Raw genomic sequence first — 21,189 nt, 5'->3', positions numbered from 1 at the left:
CGCGCTGTGCGAGCTGTGTGCCTTAGCGGCACTGTAAATGGATCCATTTTAAAATTAGACTCATTTAAAAAGCAATTTATCATTTTCTGTCAAGACAGTAGTGACATTTGTAACAGTAGTAATAGATTGTTGATAGGTAGCTTATGGATCACTCTGTTCACTGACCCATGCTCTCCTTAGTCCTTACTGAATATATGGCTATAAGACTGTACCGTTGTGTACATCTCATTTTCCGTAGCGACGCTGACTTTCTGTAGCAAAGCTGATATTCTGTCTACATAAACGGTTTGCTACAAGCAGCTACAAGTGACAACGAAAAGAACATGATCTCAATTGTACGACAATTTGTAATTGTCTGGAATGCAAAAGTGAACTAAATGACCTAGTAGGTTCAGCAAATACTGGTAAGCCCATTCCTTGTTCCCTGCAAATGTCGGATGCAAAACTCTTTCTGAGAGTAAGCACCTCCTCTCACTCTCTTACTACAGTGTGTTACAATATTTTCAAAGACGGATTGCTACAACTAACAAGGTAAGGAAAATGGTTTTTAAAGTAGAGACAGAAGCCAACACAGAAAAATTGTAAGACAGCGTAGATACCAGGATTTTTAACCAATAGCTTACAATTGCGATAAAATTCCCGTCTCCCAGAAAATAATCCTCCAAATCTCTGATGCAAAAATCTTTCCGATAATACCCTTCCCTTTCCACCATGTTGCAGCTGCTCGTTACTTTCGGGACTATCGCTGCTGACGTCATTGTTTACATTTTACCTCTTTGCTATACGACTTTGCGTAAAGAGGGATCATGTTACTCTAAACAGTTGAAGAGCTTGTGAAACTCGTGCATGGTGAAAATTTTAGCTCTTTGGGTGTAATATAGAAAGAGATATTGGCTTTCAAAACTTTCAAAAGCGCCAACAAGACCCGGGGGGGGGGCACTGCCATATATGGGCTATATAGGTATGTGCCGCTGTGAAGGGTATGGTTTTCAAGCAGTTTACTCTAGGATAGGGTATATATATCAGAGCGTTTGGGTCTAGAATAGGGTATAATTTTTCACAAAACTGATTAGTTGGTTGAAGATTTTATCTAGACTAAGGAAACCAGGAATTGCCACTCAAAAAATATAAAAAAATCAAATCGGCAAGTTTAAATTTACGCAAATCAGCCTCAACAGTGTCGATAGATGGGGGGATTTGGGGAGGTTACTCTAGTATAGGGTAGCAAAATTCAGATGAACTAGCTCTGGTATAGGCTAGGGGTTCCAGGGTCCCAGCGGCACATATCCACCCAGAAATTCCCAAAGTACCCCCTCCCCGGGTAACAAGACCACACATTCGTTGTTTCACTTCGTGTTTTTAAACCAGCGTGGCACAAAAAGTATTTCGTTCACTGTTCTCAAATTCCTTGGAATAATTTATAGTGCTATGACTTTCTATAAAAAAACTGCTGTTTTTGTAGCTCAATCAAAAACTAAATCGCTTATGTTAATTAGGCAATTATCGTAAACCCAGACACCTTTATTGGACAATTTAAATTTTGTAACGGAGAAGTGGACGCGGTTGAGAAGAGTCTAAACTAAAGGCTTTTAATTTTACTCCGTGCATGGTGAAATGTTTACCTCTTTGGGTGTAATATTGAAGAGATATTGGCTTTCAAAAGCGCTAACAAAACCACACATTCGTTTCATTTTGAGTTTTTAAATCCTTCGTGGCACAAAACGTATTTCATGCACCGTTCTCAAGTTCTTGGGGATAATTAATCGAGCTATGACCTTTCAATAAAGAATTAATATTTTTTAGCGCAATCAGAAACGGAATCACTTAGGTTAATGAGGCAATTATTGTAAACAAAAATTCCTTTATTGAACAATTTAAATTTTGCAACAGAGAAGTGGACGCGGTTGAGAAGAGTCTGTACTATAGTATTTCAAATGACAGTTTTAATCCGTTTGAAAAAAACAAACCTGCGTCTTTTTGTGATAGAGGTGAGTCGCGACCGTCGCCCCGTCATGGAGCTTTTTATTAGATTTAGCGAACAATTAAGCCATGTAGGGAAAGTAGACCTGCGTTCTTGTCATGTTCTGCTCTACTTTAAAATAGCTATAATGAGGTTAGCCTGATTATGAGGTGTCTGGACGTTGGGAGAGACGACAGTAAATGAAGTGAATAGACTTACAAGATATTTTTAAAATAAATACCTAAGGTATGAGGGGAGCTATCTTTAACAAACTGCTAGATTTCCCTTGCTGCTATAGCCACGAAAAAAACTCGACAAACGGAATCTTTTTTTCACAGTGCGAACTAAGTATGTAAGGTCTTATCGGCTTATAGCTCTCTCAAGGCGAGGACGATATGTAGTCTAGTTGTCCTGCCATTCTCTGTGCAGCAGTGTATGTGGGCAACAGTGCAAGAACAAAAACAGCATAATCTGGCAATAACAAACTTAACCAATTGGCGAGTATGGTCCGCTGACTCCGTGTTTTGTTTAGTTATATATACGCCACAAAGCCACATGAGTCCCTTACTACATGGTGGAAACCACGGTAATTATTTTCTCTTATATGGTCATGAACGTGAGCCGGGTACATCGAAAATGCCGATCTTTGGCAATTTGAAAATCCTGTGGAGCGGTCTGGTAATGAGACAGAGTCTCCTTGAGATACTTGGTATGATGGGTAATGAACTGGAATCAAGGAGCAGGTATTACAATTTGTCACGTTTCGTCTGAGTTTTGCCCTTCTGTTCTTGAACCATATCTGTGAATATAAATAAAAAATATGATATAACCTAGCAGAAGAAACTTCAATCTGAAGCTTAAGATTTATTTAACGCTACCATAAAATTATATAAACATTGTTTTTACACGACGAATCTGTAGTTCTCTGTTGGTGGTATCTTGAAATCATATTAGGAAAGAACACTGGGTGTTTGCTGCGTGACTATACATTCTATTTTTAACTTGCACCCAACAAAAAAAACCCTTTAAAATTATGATCGCTGTGATTCCTCCTCTTCTAAAACGTTCCAGGAGAGGTGTATCTTTGCAAATTTGTAGAGCAAAAGTGGAAAAGCGAACATTTTGCCAAATATTTTTGAGAGGTGTGGGTTGGATTGGTGAAAATGTTATTGGAAATGTACCTGGATTCTTGATTCTGGTAGATTTGTACATGAAGCCAGCTCCTCTCGCAACGCTGTATCCGGATAATGGGTTCTGGAAAAGGTATTTTCAAGAACTTTTAGCTGGTGACGATTAAAGGCAGTGCGTGTACGACGATGCTGTGGTATAGAAGAGCCACAATGTGCCTCTAATATGATATCTGAAACAGAAACAACATCAGATTAGTCGTTTTAATCTGAAGCTAGTAACACCAAGTTTCCTTGTGAACTGCCCTAATATTAGCTCTGACAATTTTGTGATACATCAAGTTAATATTCCCTCGTTGATGATTTTCTCTTCATTATCATTACCTAACGCTATCATTTAGGAAAAAGAGAGCAGTTTTTTTTTTGTATAACGGCGACAAATAACAATTTGAATCAATTGTGTTATCTTTCTCAGATATACTCGAAAATTATAAAATCATGCATAATACAAGAATTGAATAAGATCGTTCAAGAAGGCAAGTCAGGTGTCTTTCGTCATGCTGTTGTCGAGGCTTGAATTTCGCTGTAATAATATTTATCACTGGTGCTTAGTCGGAATAAGCTGATCCTTAAATGGCAGCCATACTTGAATCATGCGGATTTTCAGATCCGCTGTTTTTTTTCCCAGCACCCTAAGTATGCATATGTTTGGTTGTGCGGTGATGCCAATCATATGTCACATCACCAGTTTTCACGTTAAATATTATTTATGAGAACAGTGTGTTAACTACGAAGAACCCCGTTGGAGTTAGGTTTCTTTTTCTGCCTAGCATCTATTTAATTTTATTCAGGAATCTGGAATACTAGGAAATAATTTATGATGAAATTAAAGACCATTCTCATTTCAGGATAGAAATTGGTACACTGTATTAAACTGTGAAAATAGGAAACCTGAACACAAGAGCACAGCTCGATCTGTCCATATTTTGTTTAAGTTGTGGATCAGTTTTCGCATCACCTTTCAGAAATAACCCATCTCTTTATTTTTATAACTGCAGCAAGGGTTTCTGATTGTCCCAAATTACATGTCACGTTAAATTGATTGCCGAAAACAGATTCGTTATTTCATATCATTGTTATAAAAAAAAGGTTCAATCAGTTGCCCAGAGACTATACAATCAAGGTTTGTGCAATCAAGAATTTTAACGCTACTACATGGCTAGGCTGTAGGTACTCGTAAGGGCGAGTTCAGTTTAAAATTAAATAATACCATCAGTTTCTACATTCAGGTCCGTTAGTCTTTACATTGAGGGTCCTACCACTGGCCCACTGCTCTACAATCAAAAATGGTGGCCTCATCCTTGACATCTTTAGTTTTGGTCTTGCGGAGGAATTTTAGATATTCTCTTATCTTGCCATTTTCAATCAAATTCTGTCACAGGGTGTGGGACAATGCTTTCTTGAAGATAAGAAAATCCATGATCATGTTGACAGGGTTTGTGGTATAGTTTGTTCAGTCACTTTTATAACAAAATATTTATTACCTGCAATACACGGCCGGATCTAAAATATAGCACGCATTACGCAGGGTAACTATACTTGCTTCCTCGTGGAACATGCAATTTATCAAAATTATCGTTTCTTAAAATGACAATGACAATGAAAGTATTTGATAATCTGCAAACAAGGGAAGCAACATGTAGCTGTTTAACTATGTTGGATGGAAAAACTTGAACCAGTTGGAAAAGAGCCGTTTGAAAACATGCACGATATAACTGCAAAATTGATAGTTGTGGTCACATAAGTTCAATTCAAGGTTATTAGTTGCAATCACATTTTGTCTCATGTAAAGTAGGGGTAGGTGTTCTTAGAGATCTATATGCAACTATCATTCGTTTGTTTATTTGTTTGTTTCAGTCGTCCGCGAACGCTTTATGTTCATTCTTCGGCAGTAAACGGATTTTAGCTCCTTAGCAGAGCCTTGATCGCTACAAATAAATGCATGTTTGACAACCAAAAATATTGCTTTCTGAGTGATGGTGTTTACTGTTTTCTCCGCAAATTCTAACGTAGATAAATTTTCCCTAGTTCTGTTTTCACAGATATGCCGCACAATTTGTTCATCAACCAAGATGTCGTAACATATTTCCCGAACCCTGAAAAAAAATTAACTCAGGGCTGTCATCCAAAGGGAAAATAATATTTCCCACTTCTGCTTTCAGTGGTTAAAAAGCCGCAAACAATCCTCTCATGTTAGTTTAATATCAAGGCGAAAGCAAGAACATCAGATTAGTCTTTTACACTCAGACCTGCACGTCTTTTGTAAAGCCTCTGCATTAAACATTTCAAACTCTATTAGCAAATAGTTCCGTTCGTTTTCGACAGTTCCGCTCGTTTTGTCAACTGATGGATTAAAAGTTAATTGCGTCTTGCTGGGAGGTAGCACTTTCTACGACAGGTCATTGTGGCGAAGCAGGCAACTGACGGTTGATTATACCAGGGAGTTTCACATATAGAGAATGTTTCAGCCATTTAGCGAAAAAACAAAACCAGCATGGCCTTTTCATGGTTCGTATGTGATCTAACTATACTGTTTTCTCTCAAGCAACTTCAATTCTCCTCAAGATAAAATGAGGTTTTGAAGACCAGCTTAGGGAGTTTGGGGTGAAAATGTTCAGAGAATTGTTTGTGGGAATGAAATATTTCGTGGTGCTTTGCAAGGACTCTTCGTGACTGTGTACTCCTTGGTTCCAGAACATTGTGGCGTCTTCCTTAGATTTTTCAGGTGTTGAAATTGTTTGACATAATCTATGTTGATATGTGATTTCCCAATATCGAGAAATCAAAGAAGGCTTTCTTTGATCCCCTAACCATAGTGGGAAATATACGATTGCAGGGAGCAGAAAAATCGGAATGTCCTGTAATCAATTACGTTTACCTCGAGAGTACAAATTCAAACAGTCCGCTGTCTCAAACTAAGGTTTCATTCGAGCTAGTGCATGGTGAGTTCAGCAGCTAGGATTTAAATTTTCCGATGTTACAGAAAACAAAGGCTTTTTGACTTCAAAACAATGTAATCCAATTCAGTGAATTAGCAGAAGTGTTTACAAAGAAGGAAATATGGCGATGAAACATTCTTCTAACGATATTGTGTTGGATGCGTAGAGAAACAGAATGTTAAGTGACTCTTTACTTTAAAAGAAAAGAGTCAAGCATCAATGTGCTAATAGCCTTGGATAAACGAGTAGTTGCTATACATGAAATGAAAACGAGGAGCAAATATGGCATAACACTTAAAGAGAGGGAAGGTAGTACTCGTGGCTTTTTCTTGATCGATCGGCAGCATTCAGAAGGACTTTTGTGTACAGAAAGGGCTTTCAATATTTGTGGAAGATTACTTATTTTACCAAAATAGGAAACTTCAAACCTGCAAGGTGGGCCGCCACAGAAAGGGCTTTTATTTTTGATGGAGTCTCTTTCGGTTCTTGTTCTCCTCTGTCCCCATCCGGCTTCAACAGATTTTCCATCATAAAAGAGGACGATTTTTCGCTCATTCTCTTTTCTCTGCCGGACGCTGCAGCTGGGCTGGAAGGTGTTGCATGATTCATGTTTGTTATACTTTGATGACACGCAAGCTGTTTATTCCAAGGCGTTCCAAAGAGACTGAAGCGTCAGTAAGACTAGGTACTGAACATGCCAAATTGGGACAGGAACATCTGGTATCTGCATTTTATACTAACCATGTATAACTCGCGTTAGGAACACCTAAATGCAGAAAGGACTTCCATCCGCTCGATTTCCGTCATTTGAAAGAATGGTACATTGGTTACATGCTCAAGTACAACACGTCAATTTATTTCCCTTATATTCCAATCTTTCCATGCGGACGCATCCCATGCGTTAATCCCCGCTTTCTTATCAGATGCAAATCAACATCACCCAATCCAGCGGAATTTGAATACTGTGTTTAGAGAACCTCACGGATTGTTGTCATTGCTTAGTGTGGTAATTCGCAAGACTTACTTATACTCTGTAATCCTTAAAGCATGCAACGTGTTATTTTGTAACAAGTAGCTAGATAATTCATTTTAAACTTTAAAATTTGGTTGCGTGCTTAAGAATTCGGTGACCCTTCATCCCTACCTTGATGCTCGTATTGCATGGTTCTCAAAAGGGGGATCACTTAGGCATGCGAATCAGCGCAGGTTGTTTATGCAAACCACGAATCAGCTGTTTAACGAGGACCTTAACATCTGCATGTATAGTCTTAAAGGAGGTTAACGTAAATTTTGCTTTGTATTGCCTCTTCAGTTTGTCAAGAGTGATAAATTGAACTTCTGATTGTAAGCCACGGGATTTGCGTCTTTATTTTCGCAAGGGCTTTGTATCGATGAAAAATAACTAATAACATAAATTGCTTAACATGTTCATACGTTTCCGTGCAGGAAACGTTTCCTTGCAACTAACTTTACTGCCCCATAGTTCCCTAGTGGAGGGAAACAAACGATTGCTGTTGTGTTTGATGTTAATAGAAATTCTCTTTGCTGTTAAGATGAATGGGCTTTTTACTGGCGATGACAAGATAATTTAATTACTGTCACCAAAATGGATGGCTTTTAATTAAACGTCGGTTAAAGACTACCGCCAGCTGAAGTTGATAAGCTGAACCCCACTGTTTGTTTAGATATTAGAAACGTTATACCTATTTTACTGCGATATAGATAACAGGTATTTTTTGAAAACACCTAGTAAGTAATAACAGAATTAGGTCTAAGGGACTATTTACATTTGTGCGCTCTTGTGGTGTACATTGTAGCAAGTTATTTACTTTAGAATCAGGGCCTTTTCTAAATGGAATACAATTTTCTTATTGTTCTTCGAGTAGAATATATTGGGAATGCCCAACCTTAATTCATCGGATTATTATAAATAGGAACCAGATTGGGCGTGGCAGGCACGTAATGGGATTGATTGGGATCATACTGCTAGGTTTGACGGCCATGTTTAAAGCTGTCGATTTCATTGTGTCTTGAAGTTTTCTTGTTCAATCTCATTCTAGACCTGTCCAGTAGTTGATCGTTTCTCGTCCCATCTGATCAATGACGGGGTACGAGCTCCTGTCTCCAATCTACGTCTTAGTAAAGGAGTTGAAGACAATTCTCGTAAAAATCGATCGTAGACTTGATTTTCAAGCCATAAAACTTTTACTATCATTTTATAGCTACTATTACTCTTTCCGTTCGGACAAAGTGATCTGTTCGCTGGTGTTGCACTGAGAGGGATAAGACGGACTGTTTCATCTTATGATCTATCAAGGTGTGACATCTGCTTTTAGTGATAAGACGTTGTGCCCAGGATATGGAATGCTAGTGGAAACGTTCAGTGACCGAAACCGTAACCTGGCCTTTTTTTGTTGTTGTTGTTGTTCTCGAAGCAATGTCAACGAAAACTATATTTTACACCTTTCCAATGAACCGATCGCTTTGATATCTGAATTTCACTTTCCATTAACGAAGGAAAGGACAAGTTCTGATCATAGTTCTTGTGTTTGTTATGTCTTTTGCTTTATCCTCTCAAGGTCATTTGAATTATGGAGTTTCACGAACATGCACTGTCATTACTCAACTGGGCAATTTTTAATCCACCGCGCGCGATGTTGGTTAAGGTTTTCACAGTTGTTCGTAGGAGATGAAAGAATTAACACAATCCATGGCGGTGAACGTTATTTATGGGATATACTTGGAAAACTGTAACGTTACATTGATGAGTAACAGATTATATTAGGACCACACCCTACACAACGAGAAATATGATAAAGCCACACAAGCGGAGATGACGGCTATAAAGTGGAACGGGCAAGGAAGGGCATTGCAGAGAAAGTTTGCATGTCTAAATATAACCTGCAGAAGAGTGTTGATTAACTCTAATCATCTGAACGAGCTTTCGTAGTTATCATGATAGTCATCCGTTGAAACAAATTACGTATTCGTTTGGAAATTATTCGTCTATAAAATGATGCGACAGATGCGAATTTTAACACGAAACACAAATTAAGATAAGGAAGGAAATCTCAAGGTCATCAACACATCAAAAATGTTTAGAATTCTTCAGGATATGGGGAAAGCCACTGTCCACTTATCGCACGGATTGTGATGGATTATAATTTAATTTGAGCAGGAAACAGTTTATTTTGAGGCTACAGTCAACTACGTGGGGGAAATTATGACACTATATGTAGCAACAAGTTCCATGAGACAAAGACAGTAAGACAAATAATACCGAAGGGCAATATTTTCTTTTTGTAGCCAGTAAAAGAAATTGAAAAATAAACCGATTACCACATATACTTCTCTTTCATAGCTTTGACTGAATGGACACACTTCTGAAATTCGTAAGTCACAAATTCGAAAGTCACAAAGTCAGTTATATTGTGTTAAATAGTAATTAAGCAGCAGGACAACCTAGTTTCAGCAGTACAGAGGTCCCGTTCGTGTACTAAGCTCAGTAGTAAATGTGTTCTATCATATTCTATTTCATTTCCAAGGTTGAACAAAAGATTTCAAAATATTCCAAAGGAGATCTGTATCGAATAGAATAACTGCTCTGGATACCTCTTATTTGGAGAGTTTCTTCCAGATACTCCTCTAGTGTAAACGCATGATTTTTACTCTGTGAAACGAAAGTAATAAGTGACTTATAAGTGGTCTCCGTACTGATTTCACAATAGCGTTTGTTGATGGACCATTGGAAATATAGTTAGACGCACAAAATAAAGATTTCACTGAGGAAAGGCGATCCTTTGCTGACTTTTCAGTTACAAATTAAAAAGCACAAAACGCGAGACAGAGCCATGCAACTCTGTTCAGTACTGTCGTGTTCGAAGGACCCGCAACTGTATGTTATTAGATCGCCAGACAACCGCCGTTGATCGAACTACTCGGGGTACACAGGACGACGTGATGGAGACTCGCTGCCCCCGCTTCCTCAGTAGTTTTGCTCTTCCGAGATTGCGACAGGGAGAGGGAGGGGATGGAACTTGACTTATGGTTGAGTAGTGGGCTGCCGCTGACCCCGACACTGTTTTGGTAAGAAAAATGCCTACTATAAATAAGACAACACCCTCTATTTGAAAGCGCTTTAATGACAAAGAATTGGGTGGAATAGGCCATATTCGTATTCTCGGTATTCAGGACTGGACGGACCTAACTTGCAATGGAGGCGTCATGCGGGGGAATATCATTCAAAAAAGAGGTTACAAAGAGGTAATACCTCCTCCCTCCATGCTGGTGAAACTTTATTTCTGATCTATTAGGTCTGTGAAGCGGTCTCGCGGTCCAAACCCTTTTGCTCACGTGCCTATCTCGCTCTTTTTGAATCAATAATAATTATAGTTGTGCATCGTATCTGGTTTATTCGCAGTGGCCAACCCAAGCTCAGTTCAACCACGCAAAAGAAAATACTCCTTATGGCATGCTGACGAGAACTGCTTCTATTTTCAATCCCATTATGGCAGTCGTCCTAATTTAACGTTTCCCACGGTGAAAGTGGAATAAGATTAATTAGCGAGACATGAGAAAATTAAAGAGTTATTTTGCTTTATGAGGCAAAATTTCCGTAAGTTTAGTTCCCACGATTATTTGCGTTAAGAAGGAAATTCTTTGTGTTTGTTTATTTCTCAGCGCTCTAAAAATAAACGTTCTTCCGGCTAATCCTGTGTATTCTATCAGTGCAAAAGTGCTAGACAAAAACACTAAGCGCTAACTGTTTCTCGAGGTAACCTAGGACCAAATTTTTAAGAAGAGAATTGCTCATGAAAAAGTTATTAACGAACCGGGGCGAATATTTCGCTAGTAAGGCAACTTTTTATGCGTCCACAAGTTGGGTGTTAACTTTTGTAGACTAAGATTATGACAATAAGCACCTCGACTGAAGGAACATGCACGCTGCTTTGAATTTTATCTTTTTTAAAAGAAAATTCTGGATCTGAGAAACAACGTCTAAAGTGATCCTGTTTAGATTAGATTATTTAATTAGATCTACAATTGCATAAAGATTCTCGTCTTTAAGTAAATATACCGGTCAATTACGTAATCTTTTTTAACTAGAATTGTGAAGAACCTTGTAATTTTGCGGTCCTGAATGTGTTTCTTTTAACCTAACTCAGACAACCAGATATAATGTTGGGCCAATACAATTTGCGAAATCAGGCTTCACAACCCATCCCTTGTAGCATGGCCGTTTTTGTTGTTTTCGTCGTCATCGTTGTTGTTCTTTTATTATTGTGATAATTGGTTGCTTGTACTGTCATCCATTTTGTTATGATCTGGGTACTTGTGGTATAGTACTCTCGAGATACTGGACGAGAAACAAATAATATTTACGCCATTCAGTTTTTGCTTTTGGAATGTTGCGCTTGACTTGACACGCGAACCGTGGGTAAAGGCATTAGGACTGACTTAAGCAAAGATGGTATTTATATTTAGTCGCCCAAGTCGGTGTTTTGAATTCAAACATTCTTCATTTATAAGCAGGAGCACCTGGCCCGGAAATTCGCGTCAGCTGGCCAGTTGTCATGCTACCCTTCCCACGCAGACTCTTCAGGGTGATAATTGCGACCAATGGTCCAAACATTCACTGCCAGTTTAAATTAATGCCTCTCCATCCTGACCCTTAAATGCTAGGTGATAGAAATTAAATGTTTACGAGGTTGACCTTATTTCTAATCCGGAAATACACGGAAGGTATCATGTCCGAGTTTGACAAGTTTGATGGTCCACTGTCTATCTTCTATAGCTGCTTTCATAACCCCAAACTATCTATTTCAGTGTAATCTTCAAACTAGACTTCCAGTTGCATTAAGTTGATTTAAAATAAAACTGGAAGATTTAATTTTTTTTTTCTATTTTTTATTTCTAAGACAAATTTTTGACCTGTTGACCAAGCTAATACACAGTATTGTTTTACAGTCACAAACTTTAGAACCTTATTGTATACATATTTAACATATATACATAACTATTTGCATAGTTATTATTTTTTCTTATTTTGAATTTACACTTTACAGTCTAATAGTTACGGTAACTTTAGTATATAGAGTCTATCGAACCTTGTATTTATGAGAGAATTGTTTTCGTTCTAATTTTAAAACTTCAGTCCGACATTTTTATTATCCAGCCATTTACATTTGGTTGATTATAAGTATCAATACAAAGTGAATGTCTGGAGGGATGTTTTAGTGGCCATTCGGAGTAATCTGAAGTGGATGAAGTGCCAAATCAATTATAAAAGTAAAATCTAGTAGCTACCAATAACAAGAAGAATTTAATCTGGTGGTGTTGCAGTTCGTGATTAAGTATGATTCTTTACTTCATTGCATCAGTCCAGATTGACACACATTTAATTGAAGACCAGTTATTGTAAATGGCTTTTTACATCCGTATTGTCGCAACATGCAGTGCACGGCCAAGACCTTCTTGGATTATCAGAGTACGACGGCAGACATGCGCACGGGCTTGAGGTATACAATGGAACTGCTGACCAGGAGTACTGTGCGAAATTGCTTTGAGGTGTAATAGCACTTCCTGGGCTGAAAGGTATACTGTTGGCAGCATAAAAGTGTTGAGGGCTCCAAGGTACTTCATGGCCACTGAAGTGATGCTCCAAAGCTTTATTTTCAATTTCACTCGTGGTTAGCTCTTCTCCGTCTTTCATTTGCTTCCTGTATTTGGCTCTTCGGTTTTTAAACCACACCTAAAAGGTAACATGATCCGAGTTATTTTTCACTGATTTCTATGTGAATCACTCTGTGCTTTGTCTGCACAATCTGCTGTCTGAGCGAAACAAGGGTGTCACATGTCCATTTACTTTATTCGGTAAGATGTCGGTAAACTGTCTAGAGACGCTAAGGGCGATTGAATCAGTTGTTTGAAGAGTGCGTGGTTCTCGAGGGGTCATTGCGAAGGACTCCCAGTCGAGTTGTGGAGGTACGAGTCTGCCCCCTTGCAATCCCATGTTCCTTGACAACTCATTAATTGGGAGGTTCTCTTCCTTCACCCATACAGGTGTGTATATTGGTGTCATTAATCGAATTGTTGTTGAAATCTGACATAATATTGGCAGACCTTCGATGACTAGTATTCTATCTAGGGGGTAAACAGGGCGGGTAAAGCGGATTTACGCGCCCTCGGCACGAGGCTTGGCTCTTAATCTGAAGTTTGTCCCGTAGTACTTGCAAGCTAGCTGTCTCACTCAGCACACAATTTATCCTTGAATTCATTTTCAAGAATACTTACATCTTTGACTCAATTGGTAGCAACATGCAGCTACCCGGGTGGAGAGAACCACTAAAGGCAAATTGTATTTCGCCACGATACTGGCGAAACAGCTGTATGAGACTAGGCTCGTTCCCTCGACCTCCCTTGTACCTCCCACTGCTAAGTACCGCGGTAAGCCGAGAGAGAAGGAGTATTCAGGTATCGTGATAAACCTCGACGGAGAAATCTTTCCTGATAATACTGTATATATAAGTCCATTACCACTATCTAAAGAATATTCCAATAAGAGACTTCCGACTTGCCTGGATTCTTGACTCTGGAATGTTAATATAGGCTGCCAGCTGCTCCCTCATCACAACATCTGGGTAATGTGTCTTTGAAAATGTATTTTCTAATATCTGCAGCTGCTGGTGAGTGAAGGCAGTGCGTGTTCGCCGATGCTTGCCTCTCGATGATCCATAATGCACTTCCAGTATTATATCTGTGAAGACAAGCGTTGTTGTGTTAAATTGTTTTCTGGTGAAGCTGGCAGGTTGCAGAAATTGTTGTGGAAATATTTAAGTTAATAATAAAGTTTCTATCTATCTATCTATCTATCTATCTATCTATCTATCTATCTATCTATCTACCTATCTATCTAAGTTGAATATCACGAAGGCAACGGTTTGAGAAACCTTTGTTTACCGCGAACAAAATCGGAATGCGTTTCAAACATTCGAGACTTTTAATGTTATCAATTTTATTGGCAGGTCCACACCCTGCCATATTCAGACCTGCCTTGTCAGAAAAGTACATGTATATGTATGTATGTACTTGAATCGAATCCTCCATTACTGTGTTTATAATAAGTTTGTTAAAAAATTCAGTTTGTAACCACTCTGCTGATTACTCCAGTTAGGAAAGAAAATTAAGATACGAGCCATCTTTAAGTTTTTCAGGCTCAAACTCAAAACAAAAGTTCTTCATACTGATTACCATACTGTTATAATGACGCGAGTGGAAGCTGTAAGTGCAGTATATCAAGAATACAAACAAATTGGTATTCCAAGCATAAAACTCTTGATCCCTTTTGCAGGCATTATGGACAGCTACAAGGAGTGTGCTTTGTTTTGCAAGGTGATAGATTGATTCTTCTGGGAGAAAAAAGCGATTGCTCGAGGTATCTTCTAGTCGATTTACACCGGCTAACTCCTATCATGTAAATTACTTGGCAAAAACAAGAAAGAATGTTACGCTCTTTTCTGCTATTTTGAGGCCATAATTTTATCTTTACGAGATTTCGCTCGCTAGTGATGTTATCAATTCTACTATGACGCTGTCGTTGGCGAAGTGTGAATTCATCATACGATACTCACCAGCTAGGCGCTCAGCCAGTGTTAAAGCCCGATCTGCGGAACGAGGTTCTTGACTTGAATCACATTTGTCAGGCTTCAGTATGTTGTCTATGGAGAATGACGAAGTACTTAGATCTGACTCCATCTTTGTTGTTGGCTACAAGGTGTTGACACAGGATACCGTGGGCCGCACAAACCGTCAATGATCACAAGTGAAAGCCCTCCGTGGTTTCTTGTTTTGCTATCTGCGGCAGACAGTAGTATGTTAGTGACTTACCGTCTTTGTAAATTAGCGAAGCGCTAGTGGACAGTAAGTAGATAGAGGGATATGTTCAGCCGTGCTGTTTTGCATCGTGAAGTTTTGTTTCCTTAATAGTATTTCGAGACGCAAGTTACTTTAATTCCGCCTTTCCTGCAGCTAAATGCAATCGCGCAGATTACTAACTGATTTCTAAAACATTCTAAGCAGATTTACTTCTTTCTTTCCTTTCTCTTCGGGTAAAATGGTCAAACTTAAGACAAAACGACAGGCTCAAAATCCTATAACGAGTTCTTAACTGAATAACAATGGAAGAGAAAACGAAACATTTCCCGAAACAGTAGAAGTAATACCGAATGACGGAGGCTTTGTTACGTCCTAAGAACAGTTAATACAATGAAACCAGATTGCGTAGCTTTGGCTGAAAAGCATTGTAAGCAGATTTACTTCTTTCCTTCTTTCTCCAGGACTAAAGTGATAAAGAGGAGTTGAGACAGACTTGAAATCCTATAACGAGTTCATAACTGCGTTACAATTGATAAACAGAGAAAGGGAAGAATGTATATGGCGAAAATATCACGGAATCCGATTGTACTTTTTTTTTATCATACCCTCGCTTCTCAAAATCTTTCTTCAAAGGTTCCGGAATCTTCCTTGGCAGAATTCGTGTTACAAATTTACTTTGTCATACGTCTAATACTATACAGTACTTGTGTGAAACCGCAGATATTGTAACACAGAAACAAGCGATTTCCTTCGACTGACCTATTCTGTACCACTATATACACCATGAAAACCATGTGGATATTAAAAAGGTAATCCGTGTGAGCTTTGGTATCAAAACAGCTATGCCGAAAACCTTTATTTCATTTACTTTCCAAGCGTTGCTCATTTCCGAACATAAACTCCAGCAGTGGGGTTAAGCAAATCGTGCTTAAGAGAAACAGCCAACGGACTATATTGCCTAAACCAGGTTTATCACTGTGTACACACCTCCATCGGTTTCGTATGCCGATCGTTTGCTCAAGAAATTCGGTGGCTGACACTGATTGATAGCTGCATAATTACAGCCTTGTGGACCTCCTTGAAGAGGCTTTCTGTTAGTGTACAACGGAGAAAAGGGTAATCAATTTTATAGGAAACTATGATCATCCGGGATCATAACGCGTTTTCGGAACCACTTTAATAAATGCTACGTGACTTGAACCTTTGAGGATGTGTGACGCAACGCACGTAACATTTTTGTTTAGAATAGAAGATAGGCGAAATTGTCGCAGTCTTAACAATCCCTGCCCGCATGTTGTGAATGAGAAAAAGGAACAAAAATAAGGAAGTTGACTCATGCGAATTCATGATCACTAAGTTGGTTAATACGTCACTTTTCAAGAAATTGGTGCCGTTAATAAAGAGATCTTGGAAGCACTGTCGGTCCGTGGTGGAAGACGGAAATTAATTCCCATTTCTTTGAATTCAGTGCCGTACTGCATGATTTACAAGATCAATTTAGATGATTAACTTTATAACCTGGAATGACGTCTTAACGATAGTTTACTGGAAATTTTAGACTTGTTTTTCTTCATTTTATTAGTCGCTTTTTGCGAAGGAAGCTGCCCATATGTTGAATATCCCATTAGTGAGCTGTTTTACCGTGATTTGATATAAAATCTCAGCGAGTTAATGCCTGCTTTCTCACTTCGGAAATTGACTGTAATAGCGTGTTTTCTTTATATAAACAAAGCATGAGAATGACGAGATTGTGAAAAAAGGTCTAAAAAATGTTACCAGAACTATTTTACTGTATTTTGATATTCTTTCAGGAAAGGTAACTATGGTGATAACAGGCATCAAAAGAATAATACCCTGAGTCGATTCTAACATAAATATTGAATAGCGAGTGCGAGCATTAATTATTTGGTGCTAATTTCATTTGATTTTAGTCAAGTGAGGTATTAGATGCATGACTTCAGTTGATTAAAATTCACTTAATGGTGCGAAACATTTTAGCGATACGTTGACGATTGTTAGTCAGCCTCGCTTCGTGCCGGCTAGCCCAGTGTCTGTGCACTGAATACGTGCGTTGGATATCTTTTGTTGCTTAAAAATCCACGCAACACACTGGTATGTTCATTCCTAGGCATTTCTAGACACTAACTAACATTTAATTTGGTCTCGCAATTTCTTGAAAAACTAAAAAAGGATACTTCCGTGTCTAAAGTGTGTCATGCGCGCATTGCGCGTTGCTCGACAAAGCCACTGTGGTTCTGATTCAAAACTGACCGGAAACATTTAAGCGGGAAGAAAAATCCAAAGCAAATCTGTGCCCAATTTTTTCATATGTAGCGCTTTAACGAGGTTCTTGCCTAGAGAAGGATTACAGAAGCACTCTCACGCACAGTCTCTGTAGTACGCTAAGTATGTCCAGTTACGTCATTAACCACGAAATACAAATCTTTTTCCGTTCTCAGCCAAACACAACACTGTTGATCCCCGCTTAGCTTCAGTGAGTTTTTAAAAACCGCTTAACTGTATTTTTGGACGTGCTCGTTTTGGTGATCCTATATTCATGTCACGCTATGTTCTTTACACGCCAATCTTTCTGCACAAGTGAGTGATTTAAAGTTGGCTTTTGATCTTTTCTTTGGTCTTTCCTATCATCTTCAATCGAGGGGTGAAAAATTAAACAACACTTTTGCCGGGACCAAGAATGATCCGGTTTGTTTTTCTGATGTCCAGCACACTGTTTCAAAGTCCAAACTGTTATTTTTTTTTTTTAACGTCCTACAATTCTTTGTAGGACGTTCAAAAAACAACAGGAACAGGAAGTGATCGCGTTCTAGCAAAAACTGCCGATGATATATTCTTGCTATTGGAAGTCGGTTATTTCAGTGGATTTAGTTGCCGGTCTTGCTGCCTGGAGTACATTAGATCGCTATTGTAATTCTTTATATTGCTGCTTAAAAAAGATTAAGGCGTTTTCTTCCACTATACAAACTTTGGAGAAACACTTTCGTTTAGGTGACAAGTGTTGAACACAAGTACTGAACACAGCGACTCTATAGTTTCTTGGCTTTGATGGCTGCAGAGCCGTTGAAGACTCTTTCAGAGTGTTTTGTTGAAGAACTTAATAGCAGTGACGTCACTGAACGAATTCAAGTGGTCTGCGTGTTAACTCTAACACACCGGCATTTGGTGACGACTCAAACTTTGGACGAGCGAAAAATAACGCTTATCGACAAGAGATGTTATTTTACTGTACGTTTTGGATAGTAAAAAAGTGAATCTTTTTTTTATCGTATTCTTCACCACCCAATTATCCAACTATTGTTTTGCCAGTTACTTATCTGTGACATTCTGAAATCAAAATTCTTAATTCACTTGAAGAAGTTTATTTGACCTAGTTGTTTTGATCTTAATTTTAGTTACGCTTGGTCTTTGAGATTTCATATCCAAATAGGTTAAATCCAAGAAAAACAACAAGTCTGCGCGCTCTTTTCTTTAAAATAGTCTTACGTAAAGTAAAGTACGAGCAGTAAAATGCCACGTTGTACCTGTTTCAGTTGGACACGGACTTTTTCTATCTTGCTTTCCTTTATGTATAACTTCTGACGTTGGCAGCTATTCTTTAGCCGTCTCCTGCCAGGGAACTGTTAGACTGTCCCCGTTTAGGCTTTGCACCGCACAGTTAAGCACGTCCGTCACTCGTCATTGTGCCGTGTTATATATGCGTGATGGGTTGTTTGTTTAGTATTGCAGAAGTAACTGCTCCGTGAGCTCATTTTGAAAGCCTAATTCTGTCACTCTGCAAGGCATTTTACTAATCCTGTCTAGCCTACTTTATAGCTTTGAGACATTCATTTTTTCTCTAAAAAAAGAAAATTCTCACTGCTTGAAGTTCACATGGAAAACGGCAAGGCGGAGTTAGAAATCACCAATCCGAACAGCGAAAGGAACGTAGTAAATAAATAGAAAATTGTTTTCACAAGACTAGTGATTTCACGAAGAGAGGAAACGTGTTTTTGAAAGGATAATGCTTATGGAGTATTAGTATTATCGTCATATATTTATACGGACTGTCGGATGGAAATGACTTAAAGCGATTTTCGCTTAGCTGACTATAACTGGAGATTGACAGGGTTTGTGCTGCATGCGAGGCTTTCTCAAAGGAACGCGGCGTATTCCTGGTAGAAAACTGATCAAGGTGGAAGATAATCGGCAAAGTATGTTTTTGTTGATTCAAAAACTGCGGGACAAACATTTTTTGAAGGCCGATAGGTTGACGTTTTCAGTGTTAAACAAATAATGGTGTAATAGGTACTTAGTCTGCAGATTAAATTTTAATAAAGCGATTAACGTATTGCATTTTTGCGGATATAGGCAAGAATACTGAGTTGAAATCTACGTGTTAATTTGCTTGCTCTTTTGTACTGAATGGTGATTCTGTTCTGATTGTTCAGGCATTTTAGGCTGAAATTTTCAGTGCACAGAACTTCCAACAAGAAATTCCACTATTTTTCATTGAAGCTGTATTGTTTTCGTCGAATCATAGTTTACACAGGGATTTAAAGAGATTATTTACTAATGAGCCTTCTTATGTGATTGATTATTACGGGCTGCTCATCGAACGAGGAGGGCTACGACAAGCTTGTGAACACGCGATGGAACCATTTATTACATGCTGTTTCAAAAGCGCCAAATTTCCAAGTCCGCCTTGCCCGATAATGCGTGCGCGAAAACATCGCACGAAATTTATGCTTCGTAAAAAGTAGAACATATATGTAAGGACCTATCGTTATTTGCCCTTGCCGCTAAAACGCAAATGACAAATGGAGGTCATTCACTACGACAGAATGAGAAAATCACTTTATCGTGACATAACAAGTACAAATGAGATCAGCATCGCTAATATGGGGACGCATGCCCACACACGACCTATTTAGGTCGTCGGCTAGTACTCATTTTTTTGGTCTCTACGTGAAGACATTTTAAGCCTAAGGTATTTAACAAATTGTTAGTATCCAAAGAATTGAGTTATTCCAAAGAAAGATTTAACAGAGCATAATACCAAACATGTAGACAACTATTGAAAAATGAGCTTCACTTCATTCTTTTCTTGCTAATTCTTTTGTGCCTCTGTTTTTTTATAAACTGCAGTTACTCATGCCCATAAAATTCTTGATATGTTTCCGCTTTTTTCGTTCTGTTTTGTCAAGCATATTTGAAATTATTGTTTTTAAACGTTATATTTGTTTTAAATTGTTACTTTCCTTGATTAAAGGAAGTCGGTGAATATTTCTACTCCACTGACCGAGATCTCATTGACAAGATTTTCAAACGTTTCAACCAGCGCGAGGATAAAGGAACTATTTATCAATAGAATGTCAAAAGACACAACTTATAGGAAAGATGCAATAATTTGTTTTTCGTACAAACACAGATTTTAAAAGTTTCCCTTTTCCGAGATTATATAGTTTTTATTACGGCTTGAGAATATCTTAACCAGATTTCAGAGGAAAACTACGATTGACTAAATAAGCTGATTACTAAAGCAATCAAACAGTCACGGCATCACGTAATAACACAGGTGCGTTTTGCGTTTTGAAAATCAATGGAGTCTCACGAGCATTTAACATCTTTTCACCCATTGACTTTATTTTAATTTTTGGTTAGCTGATTTCTATGACAATATGTAAATTTTATTGCTGGTTCTAGTACCATAACTCATACCCAGGAAATGTTTAGTTAACGAATTACAGGAAGTGTTTACTGTATTTATAGAGTGCTACATGCTTATACCAAACTGAAATATGACAAACCGTAGAGATTAGTGAGAAAAGTTATTGCACAGAACCTTGTCTTGGACTCTCTCTTTGTATTAGATTAGAATGAATGATGGCAGTATTTAATTTCGCCCTATGCAAGGAGAAACACCATTTACGAGAGCAACGCCCATTTGATCAATATAATACGTGGAAGTAATTTCTTCAGTTTATAACTACAAGCTTTTCATTTTTAAAGCGCACTATTTTGGTTTCCCTTGTTGGTGTGTCATTGTTGGTACGATTATGAGGTTCCCCTTTTAAAATGTATTGAACCACGAGAGACCCAAAACTCCGTTTGCCGGATGGTTAAACAAACTTCAATTCTAGTTCCAGTTAGTTAAAGTTTAATTCTAGTTATCTAAACAAACTTAATTTCGGTTCACTGGATACATTTGCAAACTAGATGAAGGTTAACG

General features: G+C 38.3%; 2 protein-coding genes across 4 annotated transcripts; both read right to left on the bottom strand.

The window, feature by feature from the left end:
- Positions 1–922: 922 nt before the first annotated feature.
- LOC145498086 (diencephalon/mesencephalon homeobox protein 1-B-like) lies at positions 923–7,027 on the bottom strand. Its single transcript, XM_081477963.1, has 3 exons — positions 6,515–7,027; positions 3,142–3,320; positions 923–2,759 (listed from the first exon to the last, which is right to left on the bottom strand). The coding sequence occupies exons 1-3, from the start codon at positions 6,693–6,695 to the stop codon at positions 2,493–2,495; spliced, it is 627 nt and encodes a 208-aa protein (XP_081334089.1). The 5' UTR covers positions 6,696–7,027; the 3' UTR covers positions 923–2,492.
- A 3,929-nt stretch (positions 7,028–10,956) lies between these two features.
- On the bottom strand, positions 10,957–18,903 carry LOC145496872 (retinal homeobox protein Rx2-like). Of its 3 annotated transcripts, none has more exons than XM_081476640.1 (4): positions 18,503–18,903; positions 14,717–14,940; positions 13,664–13,842; positions 10,957–12,837 (listed from the first exon to the last, which is right to left on the bottom strand). In XM_081476640.1, the coding sequence occupies exons 2-4, from the start codon at positions 14,838–14,840 to the stop codon at positions 12,499–12,501; spliced, it is 642 nt and encodes a 213-aa protein (XP_081332766.1). In that variant the 5' UTR covers positions 14,841–14,940; positions 18,503–18,903; the 3' UTR covers positions 10,957–12,498. The 3 variants fall into 3 exon arrangements, with proteins under 3 accessions (XP_081332766.1, XP_081332767.1, XP_081332765.1); XM_081476641.1 differs by lacking the exon at positions 18,503–18,903 and adding an exon at positions 17,232–18,489; XM_081476639.1 differs by lacking the exon at positions 18,503–18,903 and having other exon boundaries at positions 10,958–12,837; positions 14,717–18,489.
- Between the last annotated feature and the right edge of the window lie 2,286 nt (positions 18,904–21,189).

The sequence above is a fragment of the Orbicella franksi genome, chromosome 9, assembly GCF_964199315.1.
Source record: "Orbicella franksi chromosome 9, jaOrbFran1.1, whole genome shotgun sequence".
Classification (NCBI taxonomy): Eukaryota; Metazoa; Cnidaria; class Anthozoa; order Scleractinia; family Merulinidae; genus Orbicella; species Orbicella franksi.
This window is presented reverse-complemented; position numbering and strand designations above follow the sequence as displayed.

Bases quoted from the DNA above. Each gene is read 5' to 3' on its own strand.
- LOC145496872 (XM_081476640.1), bottom strand. From the start codon at position 14,840: ATGGAGTCAGATCTAAGTACTTCGTCATTCTCCATAGACAACATACTG. The intron at 13,843-14,716 runs GTGAGTATCGTA...TTGTCTTCACAG, and splicing joins ACTGGCTGAGCGCCTAGCTG to ATATAATACTGGAAGTGCAT. The intron at 12,838-13,663 runs GCAAGTCGGAAG...GTTACCTTTTAG, and splicing joins TTCCAGAGTCAAGAATCCAG to GTGTGGTTTAAAAACCGAAG.
- LOC145498086 (XM_081477963.1), bottom strand. From the start codon at position 6,695: ATGAATCATGCAACACCTTCCAGCCCAGCTGCAGCGTCCGGCAGAGAA. The intron at 3,321-6,514 runs GTTTGAAGTTTC...TTTCTGTTTCAG, and splicing joins TGTGGCGGCCCACCTTGCAG to ATATCATATTAGAGGCACAT. The intron at 2,760-3,141 runs GTACATTTCCAA...TTATATTCACAG, and splicing joins TACCAGAATCAAGAATCCAG to ATATGGTTCAAGAACAGAAG.